At 41.8% G+C, this 19,685-nt stretch overlaps 1 protein-coding gene across 1 annotated transcript; it reads right to left on the reverse strand.

The window, feature by feature from the left end:
* Nucleotides 1-4,964: 4,964 nt before the first annotated feature.
* On the reverse strand, nt 4,965-5,843 carry LOC139457435 (putative ankyrin repeat protein RBE_0220). Its single transcript, XM_071238833.1, has one exon. The coding sequence runs from the start codon at nt 5,841-5,843 to the stop codon at nt 4,965-4,967; it is 879 nt and encodes a 292-aa protein (XP_071094934.1).
* Between the last annotated feature and the right edge of the window lie 13,842 nt (nt 5,844-19,685).

Genomic DNA, 19,685 nt, shown 5'->3' on the forward strand with positions numbered 1-19,685 from the left:
CACTATAATACGTGACGTCACTTTCCCTACATTTGACGTCACCTAACAAGGGGCTTGTAATGGCCCGTCGTCAAGCAATTTGAGGGCATTATCAAGTTACAGTTGCCCGCTCATTGCTCATAAAGTGCGGGCGGTTTAATGATAATTCTGGCCATTTTAGCTATAATAAAAAAATAATCTATTTTAGAATTTTATTCGCCCCATTAAGGGACAGACCACCAACACTACAGTATCTTCTTAACATAAATATGTCTTCTCCACCATTGTTATATTAGTGAATACAACACCATATATTTCAAATGAACACAAAACGGAATTAACAGTTTTCAGAAATTTGATAATATTTATTTTACAAAGCAATTCACCAGCATTTGCAACGGGTGTTTGTGGCCGTTCCTGGTTGTGTATGTGAGTTGGGTTTAAATCCGCCTTGAAGCGTAGTTCAGTTATCTCATGGTCTGTGGCTTGATGCGGGACGAAGCCCAAGGCTATACAGGTATGGGCAGTGCTTTTAGTAGAGGTGTCTGATGATAATGGAATGGGTTTGGGGGCTTTAGTGAACGAATTCGGATATGTTTGGTTGGTTGGTTAGTTGTTTTACGCCGCAATCAGAAATACATATATTCCAGCTATATGACGGCGGTCTGTAAATAATCGAGTCTGGACCAGACAATCCAGTCATTAATATCATGAGCATCGATCCATGCAATTGGGATCGATGACATGCATCAATCAAGTCAGCGAGCCTGACCACCCGATCCCGTTAGTCGCCTTTTACGACAAGCATAGTCGCCTTTTACGGCAAGCATGGGTTACTGAAGACCTATTCTACCCCAGAATCTTCACGGGTCGAATTCGGATATGGGACTGACAACACTTGTAACAAGCAATACTCACGATCATGGGTTTCTAACCTGCCCAAGGGCCGCAACTCTGTATGTACCCAGTAGTTCATGATATGACACGACTGACAGTCTTAAAGCATTTATCTGTCACAACAAAGTCTCAACGAAATTGACACACATACTTCAAGAAGTGTTATAGTGATGGCTCAGTGATTAAACTCATAGAATAGTATTCTGATAGCCTACTGATCATTATGAATGCGTAGTATAGCCTTCTGATCACTGTACCCAGATAGAAAAACCTTCTGATCATTGTAATTAGGTAGTTATAGCCCTCTTATCATTGTGCCTAGGTAGTGCAGTCTTCTGATGTCTGTACTCAGGTAGTATGGCCTTCTGATCACTGTACTCAGGTGGTAAAGCCTTCTGATCATTGTACCCAGCTAGTATAGCCTTCTGATCATTGTACCCTGGTAGTATAGCCTAGGCCTTCTGATCATTGTGCCCTGGTAGTATAGCCTTCTGATCATTTTGCCCTGGTAGTATAGCCTTCTGATAATTTTGCCCTGGTAGTATAGCCTAGGCCTTCTGATCATTGTACCCAGGTAGTATAGCCTTTTTGAAAATTGTTACCAGGTAGCATAGCCCTCTGAGCATTGTAACCAGGTAGTATGGCCCACTGATCAATGTACTCAGGTAGTATAGCCCTCTGATAATTGTACTCAGGTAGTATAGTCCTCTGATCATTGTAACCAGGTAGTATGGCCTTCTGATAATTGTACCCAGGTAGTATAGCCTTTTGATCGTTGTAACCAGATAGTATAGCCCTCTGATCATTGTACTCGGGTAGTATAGCCTTTTGATCATTGAAACCAGGTAGTATAGCCCTCTGATCAATGTACTCAGGTATTTTAGCCCTCTGATCATTGTAGCCAGGTAGTATAGCCTTCTGATCATTGTACCCTGGTAGTATAGCCTAGGCCTTCTGATCATTGTACCCAGCTGGTATAGCCTTCTGATCATTGTGCCCTGGTAGTATAGCCTTCTGATCATTGTGCCCTGGTAGTATAGCTTTCTGATCATTGTGCCCTGGTAGTATAGCCTTCTGATCATTGTACCCTGGTAGTATAACCTAGGCCTTCTGATCACTGTACTCAGGTGGTAAAGCCTTCTGATCATTGTACCCAGCTAGTATAGCCTTCTGATCATTGTACCCTGGTAGTATAGCCTAGGCCTTCTGATCATTTTGCCCTGGTAGTATAGACTTTTGATCATTGAAACCAGGTAGTATAGCCCTCTGATCAATGTACTCAGGTATTTTATCCCTCTGATCATTGTAGCCAGGTAGTATAGCCTTCTGATCATTGTACCCAGGTAGTATAGCCTTTTGATCATTGTAGCCAGGTAATATGGCCTACTGATCATTGTACTGCTGTAGTATAGCCATCTGATAATTGTACTGATGTAGTATATCCTGCTGATCATTGAACCCAGGTAGCATAGCCTTCTGATCATTGTACCCAGGTAGTATAGCCCACCAATCATTGTACCCAAGCAGTTTAGCCTTCTGATCATTGTACCCAGGTAGTATAGCCCTCTGACCATTGTACCCAGGTGGTGTAGCCCTCTGGGCATTGTACTCATGTAATATAGCCTGCTGATAATTGTACCCAGGTAGTATAGTCCTCTGAGCATTGTACCCAGGTGGTGTAGCCCTCTGGGCATTGTACCCATGTAATATAGCCTGCTGATAATTGTACCCAGGTAGTATAGTCCTCTGAGCATTGTACCCAGGTAGTATAGTCTTTTCATCATTGTACCCAGGTAGTATAGCCTTTTGATCATTGTAACTAGGCAGTATAGCTCTCTTATTATTGTGCCTAGGTAGTACAGCCTTCTGATGACTGTACCCATGTAGTATGGCCTTCTGATCACTGTACTCAGGTGGTAAAGCCTTCTGATCATTGTACCCAGTTGGTATAGCTTTCTGATTTTTGTGCCCTGGTAGTATAGCCTACTGATAAATGTACTCAGGTAGTATAGCCTTTTGATCATTGTACTCAGGTAGTATAGCCCTCTGATCATTGTAACCAGGTAGTATGGCCTTCTGATAATTGTACCCAGGTAGTATAGCCTTTTGATCATTGAAACCAGGTAGCATAGCCCTCTGATTATTGTACCCAGGTAGTATAGCCTTTTGATCATTGAAACCAGGTAGCATAGCCCTCTGATCAATGTACTCAGGTATTTTAGCCCTCTGATAATTGTACTGATGTAGTATATCCTTCTGATCATTGTATCCAGGTAGTATAGCCTTTTGGTCATTTTAACAAGGTAGTATGGCCTTCTGATCATTGTACTGATGTAGTATAGCCCTCTGATAATTGTACTGATGTAGTATAACCTTCTGATCATTGTACCCAGGTAGTATAGCCCTCTGATCATTGTACCCAGGTAGAATGGCCCTCTGATCATTGTACCCAGGTAGTTTAGCCCTCTGATCATTGTACTCAGGTAGTATAGCCCTCCGATCATTGTACCCAGGTAGTATAGCCCTCTGATAATTGTACTCAGGTAGTATAGCCTTCTGATCACTGTACGCAGGTAGTGTAGCCCTCTGGGCATTGTACCCAGGTAGTATAGCCTTTTCATCATTGTACCCAGGTAGTATAGTCTTTTGATCATTGTACCCAGGTGGTATAGCCTTTTGATCATTGTAACCAGGTAGTATGGCCTTCTGATAATTGTACTGATGTAGTATAGCCCTCTGATCATTGTACACAGGTAGTATAGCCTGCTGATTATTGTACTCAGGTAGTATAGCCTTATGATCATTGTAACCAGGTAGTATAGCCCTCTGATAATTGTACTGATGTAGTATAACTTTCTGATCATTGTACCAATGTAGTATAGCCCTCTGATCATTGTAGCCAGGTATTTTAGCCCTCTGATCATTGTAGCCAGGTAGTATAGCCTTCTGATCATTGTACCCAGGTAGTATAGCCTTTTGATCATTGTAGCCAGGTAGTATGGCCTCCTGATCATTGTACTGATGTAGTATAGCCCTCTGATAATTGTACTGATCTAATATGACTTTTTTATCATTGTACCCAGGTAGTATAGCCTTCTGATCATTGTACCCAGGTAGTATAGCCCTCCGATCATTGTACCCAGGTAGTATAGCCCTCTGATCATTGTAGCGATGTAGCACAGCCTTTTAATCATTGTACACAGGTAATGAAGCCTGCTGTTCATTGCGCTTGGATAGTATTACAAGGACATGATAATGACATATGTTACGGGAGGATACATTTGAGTGAAAGTGGGAAACATTCCTTGAATGTTCTTCACTGTATCCTCTGACCTTATACATAGGTCACTCGCGACCCTATCACATCGCGGTCCCAACCTATGAGTGACACATGCCGTCCATGGCTCAACAGTAAATCCTTTCCGAATTTGGTTGTACAAAAATATTTTTCAGGCTGTGACCATGTAGATGCCTGTGGCCCTTCAAGTGACTTTTCGGGTGAAGTATTGACTTGACTTTGAATGTGTTTGTGATGGGGCCGGATACGTTCACTTTTTCGTGATCACCTGGCATCATCACTATTTTATCGTGATTCATAAATACATGCTCATTGCGTAGTCGGAATCGTTCACTCGACTCTGTATTTGTAATGGATTTCTTATGAATATAGCGATATTCTGCCACAATATTTTCTGTGAAAGACCCAAAGCACTTTAATTTGTAGCCCAATTAATTCAAGAATTTGGTCATTCTTGCATGGAATCTCATATTACTAATTCGGTGTCATTATAAAAACGCACATTGCCTTTTTTTGCATAATTGTACAGTGTTTCTTCTCAGATACCCTGGCTATCATCGCTTCATCCTAATTCTTGAGAGAAATATCTACGATACCAAGTGAAAAGATATATAATATAATTTAACATTGTTCAGAGTTGACCACTTCACTCTACGTGCCAAGAACAGATTATCGTTATCGAAATGGGATAGATAAATTACTTTCTTTGTATATAAACTAAAACGCAAAACCCTGTCCCCATGTAGCAAACATCACTGGTATCACTTTGTTCTGCTTGAGGCCATACCTATCAGCAATAGACAGGGAATTTGAAGATCGGTTTCACCATTGACACCAACTTGTGATTGGCCCCTTTCTGAATAAGTATTCTAAACACAGCCTTGTGATCCCTGTGTGTTGCAATCATTGCTGGGGTGCGACCATAGGCATCTTGACTGTTGATGTCAAAAATGTTCTGTGCGATAACATACTTGACTATCTCAACATTTCCTCCAAAACAGGCCAAATGAAGGACGTTGTTTTTGTCATCACTCAATAGTGATAGATCTGCCCCTTCTTTTACAAAGAAGTCAAACAATTCCTTACTCTTGGTCAATGCTGCCTCCATTACTGGCGTGCACCCATCCAGTTTTCTGTTGATGTCCACATTGCCCTGTGTCAGGAGGTACTTGATTATCTCAATATTTTCCCCTTCACAGGCCAAATGAAGGATGTCATCTTCGTTATTATTCAGAAGTGACAGATCTGCACCTGCCTCCACAAGAACTTCAAAGACACCATTATCACCGTTAGACGCAGCAGTCATTATTGGCGTAGTCCCTTCATCATCCCGACTGTTGATGGACACAATGTTCTGTGTGAGGACATACTTGACTATCTCAATATTTTCTCCTTCACAAGCCAAATGAAGGATGCTGGTATCTGTGTTATCCAATAACGACAAGTCGGCACCTTTTCTGACGAGTAGGTCAAACACCTCTCCATGTCCTGCCACTGCTGCAATCATCACCGCTGTCATCCTGCCCTTCGTCATTGAGTTGATGTTTGCCCCAGGATCAGACAAAATGGATTTGACTCGGCTCAAATCTCCCTTCTCACAGGCATCAATGAGATCAGTGTCGGAATACTCTTGCGTTTGATGCTCTTTTTCTGTAGGAAGACATAACATTTGCACAATAAAAGAAATATCCGATGTCAAGAAAAGTAATGTATGTGTTAAAAAATTATATATTAATTATCGATATTTTCTACAACGAATTCCTACAGTTCAGTATTTGAGGCAGGGCGTCAATGAAATGAAAAATGAAATGAGCGTTGGACCATTTCAGGCATCATCGTTTGTTGATGATTTTACTTGCCTTTGCATGTGTTTGCAATGGGTACCATAGGTGGGTCAGGATACCCTCACCTTTCCGTGAATACCTGGGATAATTTCTATTTGATTGTGAATCAAGAACAGTTGGAATCGTACAATAAACTTAAGAAGCGAATGGAATTGATGTCACTATTTCAAAACCAAAAATGTATTACGTCGCGATAAATGCTTCATATTTTAATTGTCACATTTGGTTTGTTTGTTGTTTAACGCCTCACTGAGCAATATTTCAGCTATATGACGGCGGTCTGTAAATAATCGAGTCTGGCCCAGACAATCCAGTGATTGATATCATGAGCATCGACCCACGCAATTGGGATCGATGACATGCATCAACCAAGTCAGCGAGCCTGACCACCCGATCCCGTTAGTCGCCTTTCACGACAAACATAGTCGCCTTTTACGGCAAGCATGGGTTGCTGAAGACCTACTCTACCCCGGATCTTCACGGGTCTATGATGGAATGGACTGGTCTGTTACAACAGTTACATATAAAATATGAATAGAAATTCATGTTTTATTTCCGATCGAAAACTGAGTGACTTCTTACATAATCATGTTAAATAAAGCAACGGAACCTGTTCTAGATCTATAATCATAAGAAAGAACATTGTGCTATTCCGACTACAGTAAACTACGGTTATAACGAACTCAAACGGAGTACTAATTTTAGTTCGTTATAACCGTAGTTCGTTATAAGCATATATACAGCATAACTACAGCAAATAGTCGGGATCAAAAAGTAAGTTCGTTATATCCGTCAGTTCGTTATAAGCGTGTTCGTTATAACCGTAGTTTACTGTATTACACGAGTATTATTTGATATTGTCGTAACTGCTTTCGGGCGTCCAGAGCGACCCTAATACAGTTACTAAATGTATTGCCGTTCCTGGTCCTCGTGGTCAATTAAACTATGTGAGTATAAAACTGGTGTTGCGTTTCTTTATTATGCGTGTGTGAATGCTGATAGAGTCAACTTGGAGTAAGTGTCGTTAGACCAATCACTCCTTGACGGAGCCGAGCCGCGGCGGACAAGGCGAGTGGCAATGTCATGGCGTAATTGACCACGAGGACCAGGAACAGCAATACATTTAGTAACTGTATTAGGGGCGCTCTGGACGCCCGAAAGCAGTTACGACAATATCACTATCAAATAGTGATGAGACAACGTGAGCATATCCGTCACAAAAACGCATGCAAAGACAAGTTAACTAAAGTTTTGAGATGAACAACACAGGAACATATGGTCATGGACAGAGTCATCACGTCACCAATCATGCCGTCATACCATTTGAGCCAATCAAATTAAATCACCAGTCAGCTGTTGCTTGAAAGTAAAGATTCTTCCTAAGGAATTACTTCACGTCCAACTCTCTCACATTAGTGTAATATGAACTATTACTCCCTGATTCACGTGATGGGGCGGTCAGGTAGCCTAGTGGTGAAAGCGTTCGCTCGTCACGCCGAAGATTCGATTCCCGACATGGGTACAATGTGTGAAGCCCATTTCTGGTGTCCCCCGCCGTGATATTGCTGGAATATTGCCAAAAGCGGCGTAAAACCATACTCAGTAAGTCAGTCAGTCAGTGATTCATGTGAACATTATTCGACATTCACCTTTCACACACACAGTGTTGCCGGTTCGAGTCTCCAGGCACGTCATGTTTGGGCAAGTCTTCAATTGACAGGAGCCAGCTCGGACCTAAAACAGGAGTAAGTAGGACACATGTTTTGATCATATTACTCCATCTGTTTATTTCTCTGGCAAATATATAATCTGCAAAAAAACAACCCAAAACAACAAACAGAAACGCAAAAGTGAGTTTATATATATGTATATATACTCAACAACAAAAGTTCCTGTAACACCAATATTTTAGTGTATTTTTCAAACAAGTAAAGTTTGTTTTTCAATATTGTAGTACATGTATTGAATCAAGGCACAAAAACTGCACAAAAATGCACGAATTCCATGCAAAAGTTGACTTTTATGGAAGCCCCATGCATTTCACAACTCAAGGATGGGTATAAAAACATGTCCGTTAACGGGATTCCATATGCATTGTTTAGCATCGTGCTGACAACAACCACTCAGAAAAACAACAAAATTACGCAATTATTCAACATTACGGAATGCCACGCCTGTCCGAAAATGAGTGTCTGCGAGCCACTGGAATGCTTGAAGCAGGATCGAGTCAACGTGATGTGTGCTGTTGCAAGACGATGTAACGTCCGCAGAAACACCATTTGGTGTTTATGGCAACGCTGGCAACAGATGAATGCAGTCAGAGACCATCCTCGGAGTGGTAGGCCACGCGTAACCAATAACGGCCATGCAGTGGGGACGTTCTATTCACTGACGAGTCTCGTTTTCACCTCAGCCACAGCGATGGACGGATTCGAGTGAACCGACGTCGGGGTGAACGTTACGTCAATCATTGTGTCATGGAAGAAGATCGGTTCGGGGGCGGCAGCGTTATTGTATGGGGTGGCATTACAGCAAGACAGAGGACCCGTTTGATAGTGGTAGAGCGAAAGCTCAATGGACAGCGACTACCGCGACGAGATCATCGGCCCTGTTGTTCTTTCGTTTTTGCGTCGTCATGGTCCAGGCATTACCTGTATGCAGTTTCGTGCCTGTGAACACGTCGTCTATCAACAGTACGGTGAAGCATACAACGTGACTCGTATCTGAAGCAAAACTTGTCAGCAACACATTTGTGGTCGTTTTCTGTGGCCTTGACCTTCTTGTGCATGTGCATGTCCTGTTGGTGTGTTTGGCGCGTGGCTCTCGTGTCTCTGCGATTTTCCCATCCTTTCACCAAATTACTGCAGTGCCTCATTCTTGCCACAAAAATAAATCCCAATCCATACAGAAATGACCAATTACATTTTTGACATTAATTTTGTATGAATGTCGACAACGATCTGTGATGTATTCACCAAGCTCATTAAAATCAGAGCTTAGTTCTTGCTATCCCTAAACACTGGATAGGATATTTACGATTTTACAACTGTTGCATTTCTTTTCTTGCAAATTATGTGTGCATGTTCCACTATGCATGCTTTGGGATCTCATTAACTACTACTACTACTACTACTACTACTACTACTACTACTACTACTACTACTACTACTACTACTACAACGTCAAAAAGAAAGTAATTTTTTAACTGCGCAGGCCAGTTAGCCTCCCTCCGGTGTACAAACGAACCATACTAGAAATGTGACTTGCCCCAGGGCTGGTGGGGGTTGGGGGGTGACACAGAAACCATCCAAAATTATCTTGGACGCACAAACGTTTGTCCACATTCCATCACAAGATGGCCATAACTACCACGTCAAAATGGCAAATTATTGAAGTAGCATTGGGACAAAGCCATGCCAATGCGTGCATACCTGACAGAGCAGAATATTCGCGACCTTTAAGTTGTATATGTGCTGTCAACCTGGTGCGCGAACTGCCAACACGAATCATGCACCTTTGCATGTATCCTCAGCTCAAACAGTAGCAGACTAGAAATTGCAAATAAACGTTCGCATTATCCTTCCAATATTTCCCTGATGCTTAAAATGAATTCCGCGACGTTGGCTTCGGAAGATTGTGAGTTTTCTCCAGATTTGGACCCCTCATCTGTCAATGATCTTTCTGAGGATCCATTGTATATTTTGTTCATGTTGTTGTATAATCAAATCTATGACTGATCGAGTGAAAACGGAGACCAACAATTTTTTTTTTATCATTTCCCCACAATTAAACTGATAAATTAAATGACATTTTTGCTTCAATCTCAATTATTACTGTTCTTTGCATGACATTAACTGCTGTACCCTAGGATAGGGGATTACAATAATAATGTACATGACTAAATAAGGTCATCATTGATGTGTTTCATTTCACCTGATGGCTTGACAAAAGCTAACTAAAATATCCAAATCTATTGGGATGCCAGGGCCTGACGGTATTTGAAACTGTTATTGGAAACTGTTTAATTGTCTCCAAACACCATCAATTAATGATTAAAATTCTCTTTTTGGATACAGCTAGTTTTCCGTTCCTGCTTGACTGAGCAAAAGTCAAACAATACTTTTCACATTTAAAGGTGATTTGACTGACCCTTAAAACATCCGCCCTACATGTCTGAATAAAAAGTACAAAATATTTACACTGTCCAAATCTCATACGGCGTCAGGGCCTGATGAAACTGTTACTGGAAACTGTTTCCTTGTATCCAAACACCATAACTTCATGGTTAAAATGCAGGGGAGTTCCAGCTTGGTTGAGCAAAAGTTGAACAATACTTTTCACAAAGAAAAATAATTTGACTTCCGCCCTATTACACGTCTGAATATATAGTACACAATATATACAGGGTGTCTTACAGATCTTGTGTTATCACACTGCGCTTCCAATTGTAATATTTACATGCAGCAGACAGGGGCCAGAAAGGGACGTTGGGGTTGTCAAGATCAATTGTTTTTTTCAAAAAAGGATCCTTGAAGAGACTAAAACTAACGACTCCAGCATCTGAAAGAGATTCAGAAAAAACTTATGATTCTGTTGATGCCCGATGTATGCTGATCGAACCATGTCAGTAATATGTGTTCTGTCTCTTCATCATAAATCATTCCAGAAAGTGCAGTTTCAATTCCATATAAGACGTTTTAAGATTGGCAGGACACATGTATAAAAATTAGGACCAGATATCAAAATATTCAAGTTTTGCAGTGTTTCGTGTATCATGAGTAAAATATTGCGTATCATGAGTAAAATATTGCATGGAGAAAGAAAACATTACTGACTGTGTTAGGGTAATGCTAGTAAACGAATGTACACGTTTTAAATAGAAGTTGACTTCATGTTTTACAGAAGCGGAGATCATGATAGCCCCAAGGACAACCAGAGGAAAGACAACGTTTATCACAAACAACACACACAAACTTACATCTGCCAAGTCAATAGCTCCAACGAAGTAATGTGCCTCATTCACAAGTGTATTGTGATCCATTTCTGATAGTTGACAGGTTAGAGTTGCAATAGTGTATTCAATAGCTCGGCAGGGGGCGTGTTTTACGCATTTGATTTGGCATAACTTGATGCCTATATTCTTGAAGAATAACGAGCTATACGCCAGCGTATCTGTTGGCAGCTGACAATTAGCCACGCCAAATATGAGGCACGTTATTAAACTTAGGAACATGCTCTCAAGATTACCAAAACACAAATTTGTCATCTTGCTGGTCACAGATCTATATCATTTTAAAACTGAAAATACCACGTCTATGTGGTAGAACGGAAAAAAAGTGTTGCTGACGACAATCAAATAGGTAGCATTTTCAGGACTATAGTCATGTTAATAGCCGTCTTAATGACGAGATGGTCTATTCTACTATCAGCAGATCAATCCAAAAGGAAATCTAATACGTATAAGAGTGTTTCCGAGTTGCAAATTGCTCCGTTATGGAGTAATCCAAGGTATACAAGCTTCTACTTCTCAACCATTCTGCGTTTCCTCTCGAAGGTGATTTCGACAATTACACCAAACAATGTCATATGATAGCAAAGCTACACATACATTGATTTGCATTAAGATAAACCAATTACTCTGAATCATTGTTAAATATATTAAATATTTACAAATATAAGTTAAATATTGAACACAATAAGCCACAGTGACTCCTTGATCCTTCTGCCACATACTCAATTTCAGCTAATGTTGTGTGTGACCTTATAGCCTAGTGGATATCAAACTTATACTCAATTATATATACACACGTGAGTGTATGTGTACCATGGATTAATTTAAACAACAGGGTAATCAATGTTTCCCATCAATTTCCTCAGTTAACAAGATGACTGCATCTCGGCGATACATTATTCGTAATGTTGAAATTCAATTGTGATATGTCAGTCAACCTAACCTTGTTGGCGCAGGTAAGAAAACTGCTGTGCAATCAGGCCCTTTATTTTAATCTGAATCACTGGCTCTGTAGTATTCCTGTTTGACATTCCACAAATAAAAGAGAGCAAGCTGATGCAGTCACGTCAGATGTCATATAAACTGACGTCCAAAAGAAACCTTACCAGAGTTTGTAATCACTCTTGCTCAAAAACAACACAACATACATGCATGAAGTAAAGTGTATTGAGTAGATCAATATATCAACATAATCAACACTGAAAATGACAATCATACCGGGACCGAGAATGACGTCAGAGCCCCCCAAAGTTGAGTGTGGTACAAAACTCGAGCTTTCAGAATCATGGACAATAGGCAGAGTACATAAACAATCGCTCACGTTCAATAACAAGTCATTAGCAGCGTGTGCCTCAATACACGCAAAAACTCTTCGACGCACAGAAAAAGTCAGTCGTCTGATGAGGTCACGTGGGATTTGACGCCATTCTTCTTGGAGGGTCAAGATCAGTTCTTGCCGGTGGCTGGAGAGTGTGGTCGTTGTCGAACACGACGATCATCAAGTCCCAGAGGTGTTCTATGGGGGACATGTCGGGTGAGCGTGCAGGCCACGGCAGGACGTTGACGTTGTTGGCTGCGAGGAAGTTAGTGACAATTCTGGCTGTATGGGCTCTAGCGTTGTCATGCTGATAAATGACACCACATGACTGCTGTTGGAGAAATGGTAGGACAACTGGACGAAGAATGTTATCCATGTAACGCTGGGCTGTCAAGTTTCCGTCAACGATGACCAGCGGTGTACCCAAAGGCTCGTAGTTCGACTGTGAGTCGTGGCATTTCTTTTGTGTTTTTTTTTATCACCGTGGATGTCTGACTTGCCGTTGCAATCGTTTTATACCCTTACCCGCACGTGCATTTGCAGTTTGCATTTTCACTTTTTCGCGTGTTATCTGGCAAACATGTAACAGACGATTAACAATACAGACGATTGTTGTATTTAGGTTATGTGTTTTAGATAGACTTCATCGAAATTTTTTTTATACTTTGTCTGAAATTTATATTTTCAGTTGGTAAAGTTTCTTTTGGACGTCAGTATATTTGGTCTCAACAGCTTGTTTGTAAATCACTTCTAGCATGTCTCTTCAAGGTACTCCTTCCAAATTAAGTACCGTGAAGAACAGGTCTTCAGCAAACAATGCTTGCTGTAAAAGGCAACTATGCTTGTCCTGAGATGCGGCTGATGGGATCGGGTTGTCAGGCTAGCTGACTTGGTTGATGCATGTCATTGTATCCCAATTGCGTGGATCGATGCTCATGATGTCAGTTACTGGATTGTCTGGTCCAGATTCGATTATTTACAGATCGCCGTCATATAGCTGGAATATTTCTGAGTGCGGCGTTAAACAACAAACAACAACAACAACAACAATCATTACCCAATCTCTTGATAGGTATGTCTGTTAACCTTTGTAGTTGGCCACAGAACAATAATATGCGCGAAAAAGTTTTATAAAATGGACTAAAATATCGAGAATAAAAGCTGTTTTACCACAACCCGTTTGCCCGCAGATGATAGGGCAGTGAGGTTCTTTAGGTAAAAGATTATTAAGAGATCACTTGCACGAATCTTGCATTTTGTATATTAAGATGCACATCCATAATCATGTACACATATTTAAGTTAAATTTACCAGCCATTTCAGCGTTTTCTATTCTCCACCCACTACCGTGTAGTTAGTCATCATCTGTGGTTCCATGTGTCAAACCATAGCGCATCCTTCGAGGTAAGGAATTCAGCCAGCGGTACATCCACAAGATCAACGTCAACTTCTGGACTACGTCTTACAGAAGGGAGTTTTTTTTTAATCTCATCCCACTGTTGATATGCTCGCATGCCTTCATTATATGTTTGATCAGGCACGCCCTTGATAGTCAATTCTACTTTTGTAATCTTGGGGTTATAGAGAGCCTCGGTATCTCTGGAAAATGGTTCAGAAGAGTCCTCAAACAACATTAAAATACCCTTTAATGATCTAGCGGGCACATTCATCTTGATATTCCACGTCGTAACATTTTTATCACTGATGATCTTGCGATGGCGAAGCACACGATCATACAAATTGGCTAAACTTCCTGTATGCTGGTTACGAATTTGTCTCGATAATTCAGGATATGTTATCATATCAAACTCCAGTGATATGATGTCAATGGAATGGCTAGCATCATCAGTTGTTTTGATTACTCTGAGGTAGTCATTAAAAGTGAGTTCATATTTTAACCCATTACCTACGGATGCTTGATAGAAGGGCATGTGACTATCAAAGCCAAGTGGAATATAGAACTGGTTAGCTGATGCATCAGCAACAGCCTTATCATCTTCGATGTCATTATCACCACTAGCAGAACCTACATGCAGTCTCGTTCGATTCCGATTAGTGCTTGTGTCAACACCTTGATACTGTAAGTTTTTCCGTTTTATTGGTGTTCTCCAGAGATCCATGTAACAGAAATATACATCGCTGTCGTCAATACTCAAGACCTCCTTACCGCAAAGTTTAATCATCATCGTCTTTACAATTGTATCTTCTGAACAACCTACCTGTTAACATCAGTAGAAGTCAAACTAATTGTATATGATAGTCGGGCAGTTCCTGGAACTAACACATCATGAGCACCGAGTTTAGGAAAGCGAACAAGAAGTGTCTGATTCTGATCAATGGTACTCAGGTTATTCGTTATAGTTACAGACTGGCGAGTTGCTTTGACTCCTAATGGATCCCGAAGTCTACGCTGAGGATTTAACTTCGAATCCATATTGCGAAGACATTGTTTATATTGAAATTATGTTTAATAAATATAAAGTGGATGATAGTAATCTAGATAACCTAACTGATACTACTACAGTCGAAGGAGAGACTGATGAAATCAGCTTTATGGGACAGGGAATAAATCTTAATGAGGAACTTTTACAAATGACTGTTAATGATTATTACAATGCCATAAAAGCAGACAAAACATATGTTTCTCCTATTGGCCGTCACTATTCCAAGTTTACGATAGATAGTAAAGGTATATTGCGACTGTGTGGCTCTCCAGATATTGGTCTTATGAATTATCGTAAGCCCCAAGCTTTGTCTACAATAGCTGGGCGTCGTGGTGGTAACATCATTATTCATAATGACTTAGGTCTTCTAGACGATGACAACTCACAAGAAAAACTTTCAGCAAAGACTGCTAAGGTTCTTCATGAACTAGATAAGCATATAGCTTATGAGAAAACACAACTCTCACAGGCAGATGATGAATTCAGTAGACGTCGCCAGAAAGATTGTGTAACTTAGAAGACGAAAGATCATCCTACTTGGAAGCAGCTTCTACTAATAAAGAAGCACTTCTTTCACAAATCAGTCGAATTCGAGAAACTATTGAGCAAGTCCTCAATAATGATACTACACTGACCCAAAGAATTAAAACATTGTTAAGAGAACAGGGGATAACCATTACCAGTATTTTAACCACATTGGGATTTATTATATCAACTTTGGCTCTTGCGTTAACTGGAGATGGTGGTACAGGCAGTGGCACACCTACACCACATAGGGATGGTGTAAAGGACATGTACAGGCCTATTCAAAACATAGTCTACTTTAGAGCGTGCACGTTGGAGTACATCTTGATATGGCCTGAAAGCCGAAGGTAGATAAACTGATGATGAAATAGCATCCTTTACGTTTGCAGTAAACTGCTTTTGCGCATAGAAAGCTGTCCCCGCACCAATGATGAAGTAAAACCTTCTGATTTATTTACAATGATTTTTTTCGAAGCATTTTCCGTGAAAGTGAAAGCAACACCACCCTTTAAGTTCAGTTAAGTTCGTTAGAAGCCGACCTCTGTTCATTAAATCATCGCTGGCGTCTTCAACAGAGTGTACGTCATTGTATGGAATACCTAGACCATGGTTCATTCCATTCAGATGCCAATCTTAATTTGAAGAAATAGCAAATTCCCCACAAATACGTTCATATGCTCGCTGATTGTACGGATGATTGGACGCATTCCATGCTTCATCCTGCAGTAATGGTGGTCTAATTTCTGTAAGGATACGCCTGATATCATAGTATGCATGAAAGAAGAAAACAGACGTATTTAGTTTGTTGCGATGGTCACTAACAGATATACAACAGCCAGTTGTGGCACACCATATATACTCCTGTGCATTTCGCAAGGAATGCTGCTATCCAAAAGGATCTTGTTTAGTAATAAACCTGTCACCAGTTCATCAGCAGTCACTAGCCAATGGTCAGCAGACATGCCAATGTCCACTCACCATGGCACGGGTCTCATCTTACTAGAAACAAACAGCTGGACTCTCGCCTCGTGGTGCTGATTAGCCTTGCTCAAAGTCTGTACTGAATGATACATATGTGGATGTATAGTCCTTCTATCCTTACATTAGGCAAGTCCAGATAACTGACAGTACGTCGGTCTTGCAAAGGAACAACTTCTTCGTATTATTTCTATAATCTTGGAATTATTATTTGAACCAATAATCATTGCCTTTGACACTTGTCCGAGTCTAAATGCTAACCTGCCCTATGAAATGGAATCATCTTTATGTTTGAACTAAATAAGTTCAAAACATATAAAGATACGTCACGTGTAACCCATATATACTAAAACTGATCGACATTAATTCAACTCGTGTGTTTCTTACAATTCCTAATTTTCTAACCTTTTTTCCCCATCAAACGGTTATTATATCTAACGTTTGTTAGTGCCGGGTCAGAATATGTCTACAGCAACCCATGCTTGCCGTAAAGGCCGTCTACGCTTGTCCAAATAGGTGACTAACGGGATCGGTTGGTCAGGCTCGCTAACTTGGTATATGCTTGTCACCTTATCCCATTTACGTGAATTGATGCTTATGATATCAATCGCTGGATTGTCTTGTCCAGACTCAATTATGTACAGACCGCCGGATCCGTGAAGATACGTGGTAGAATAGGTGTTCAGCAACCAATGCATGCCGTAAAAGGCGACTATGTTTGTCGTAAGGGGCAACTAACGTATCGGGTGGTCAGGCTCTGTGACTTGGTTGATGCAAGTCATCGTATCCCAATTGCGTAGATCGATGCTCATTTTGTCATCCCTTTTGTGTACGTAACTAGGTTACAGTGTGCAGGGACTAGGGTACAGTGTGGTGGTAGAGATGGGACAAGGTTACAGTGTGCTGGTAGAGATGGGACTAGGTCACAGTCTGCTGGTAGAGACGGGACTAGGTTACAGTGTGCTGGTAGAGACGGGACTAGGTTACAGTGTGCAGGAGGAGACGGGACTTGGTTACAGTGTGCTGGTAGATCTAGAGACGGGACTAGGTTACATTGTGCTGGTAGAGACGGGACTAGGTTACAGTGTGCTGATAGATCTAGAAACGGGACTAGGTTACAGTGTGCTGGTGGAGAAGGGACTAGGTAACAGTGTACTGTTTGAGACAGGACTAGGTTACAGTGTGCTGGTAGAGACGGGACTTGGTTGGAGTGTGCTGGTAGAGATAGGACTAGGTTACAGTGTGCCGGTAGAGATAGGACTAGGTTACAGTGTGCTGGTAGAGATAGGACTAGGTTACAGTGTGCTGGTAGAGACGGGACTAGGTTACAGTGTGCTGTTGAAGACGGGACTAGGTTACAGTGAGCTGGTTGAGACGGGTCCAGTAACAGTGTGCTGGTAGAGACGGGACAAGGTTACAGTGTGCTGTTGAAGACAGGACTAGGTTACAGTGTGCTGGAAGAGATAGGACTAGGTTACAGTGTGCTGGTAGAGATAGGACTAGGTTACAGTGTGCTGGTAGAGATAGGACTAGGTTACAGTGTGCTGGTAGAGAGAGGACTAGGTTACAGTGTGCTGGTAGAGACAGGACAAGGTTACAGTGTGCTGGTAGAGACAGGACTAGGTTACAGTGTGCTGGTAGAGATAGGACTAGGTTACAGTGTGCTGGAAGAGACAGGACTAGGTTACAGTGTGCTGGTAGAGACAGGACTAGGTTACAGTGTGCTGGTAGAGACAGGACTAGGTTACAGAGTACTGAAAGAGACGGGACTAGGTTACAGTCTGCTGGTAGAGACGGGACAAGGTTACAGTGAGATTGAAGAGACAGGAGAAGGTTACAGTGTGCTAGACCGGACTAGGTTACAGTGTGCTGGTAGAGAAGAGATTAGGTTACAGTCTGCTGGTAGAGACGGGACTAGGTTACAGTGTGCTGGTAGAGACGGGAGTAGGTTACAGAGTGCTGGTAGAGAAGAGATTAGGTTACAGTCTGCTGGTAGAGACGGGACTAGTTTACAGTGTGCTGTTGAAGACGGGACTAGGTTACAGTGAGCTGGTTGAGACGGGTCCAGTAACAGTGTGCTGGTAGAGACGGGACAAGGTTACAGTGTGCTGTTGGAGATAGGACTAGGTTACAGTGTGCTGGTAGAGATAGGACTAGGTTACAGTGTGCTGGTAGAGATAGTACTAGGTTACAGTGTGCTGGTAGAGACAGGACTAGGTTACAGTGTGCTGGTAGAGATAGTGCTAGGTTACAGTGTGCTGGTAGAGATAGTACTAGGTTACAGTGTGCTGGTAGAGACAGGACTAGGTTACAGTGTGCTGGTAGAGATAGTACTAGGTTACAGTGTGCTGTTGGAGATAGGACTAGGTTACAGTGTGCTGGTAGAGATAGGACTAGGTTACAGTCTGCTGGTAGAGATAGGACTAGGTTACAGTGTGCTGGAAGAGACAGGACTAGGTTACAGTGTGCTGGTAGAGACAGGACTAGGTTACAGTGTACTGAAAGAGACGGGACTAGGTTACAGTCTGCTGGTAGAGACGGGACAAGGTTACAGTGAGATTGAAGAGACAGGAGAAGGTTACAGTGTGCTAGACGGGACTAGGTTACAGTGTGCTGGTAGAGAAGAGATTAGGTTACAGTCTGCTGGTAGAGACGGGACTAGGTTACAGTGTGCTGGTAGAGACGGGACTAGGTTACAGAGTGCTGGTAGAGAAGAGATTAGGTTACAGTCTGCTGGTAGAGACGGGACTAGGTTACAGTGTGCTGGTTGAGACGGGACTAGGTTACAGTGTTCTGGTAGAGACGGGTCCAGTAACAGTGTGCTGGTAGAGACGGGACAAGGTTACAGTGTGCTGTTGGAGATAGGACTAGGTTACAGTGTGCTGGTAGAGATAGGACTAGGTTAAAGTGTGCTGGAAGAGACAGGACTAGGTTACAGTGTGCTGGTAGAGATAGGACTAGGTTACAGTGTGCTGGTAGAGACAGGACTAGGTTACAGTGTACTGAAAGAGACGGGACTAGGTTACAGTCTGCTGGTAGAGACGGGACAAGGTTACAGTGAGATTGAAGAGACAGGAGAAGGTTACAGTGTGCTAGACGGGACTAGGTTACAGTGTGCTGGTAGAGAAGAGATTAGGTTACAGTCTGCTGGTAGAGACGGAACTAGGTTACAGTGTGCTGGTAGAGACGGGACTAGGTTACAGAGTGCTGGTGGAGAAGAGATTAGGTTACAGTCTGCTGGTAGAGACGGGACTAGGTTACAGTGTGCTGTTGAAGACGGGACTAGGTTACAGTGAGCTGGTTGAGACGGGACTAGGTTACAGTGTTCTGGTAGAGACGGGTCCAGTAACAGTGTGCTGGTAGAGACGGGACAAGGTTACAGTGTGCTGTT

This window comes from Haliotis cracherodii, unplaced genomic scaffold, assembly GCF_022045235.1.
Source record: "Haliotis cracherodii isolate W230 unplaced genomic scaffold, xgHalCrac1.p SCAF_12, whole genome shotgun sequence".
Lineage (NCBI taxonomy): Eukaryota > Metazoa > Mollusca > Gastropoda > Lepetellida > Haliotidae > Haliotis > Haliotis cracherodii.

What these genes read in the sequence shown, in the direction of transcription:
- LOC139457435 (XM_071238833.1), bottom strand. Translation starts at nt 5,843, where the DNA reads ATGTTATGTCTTCCTACAGAAAAAGAGCATCAAACGCAAGAGTATTCC.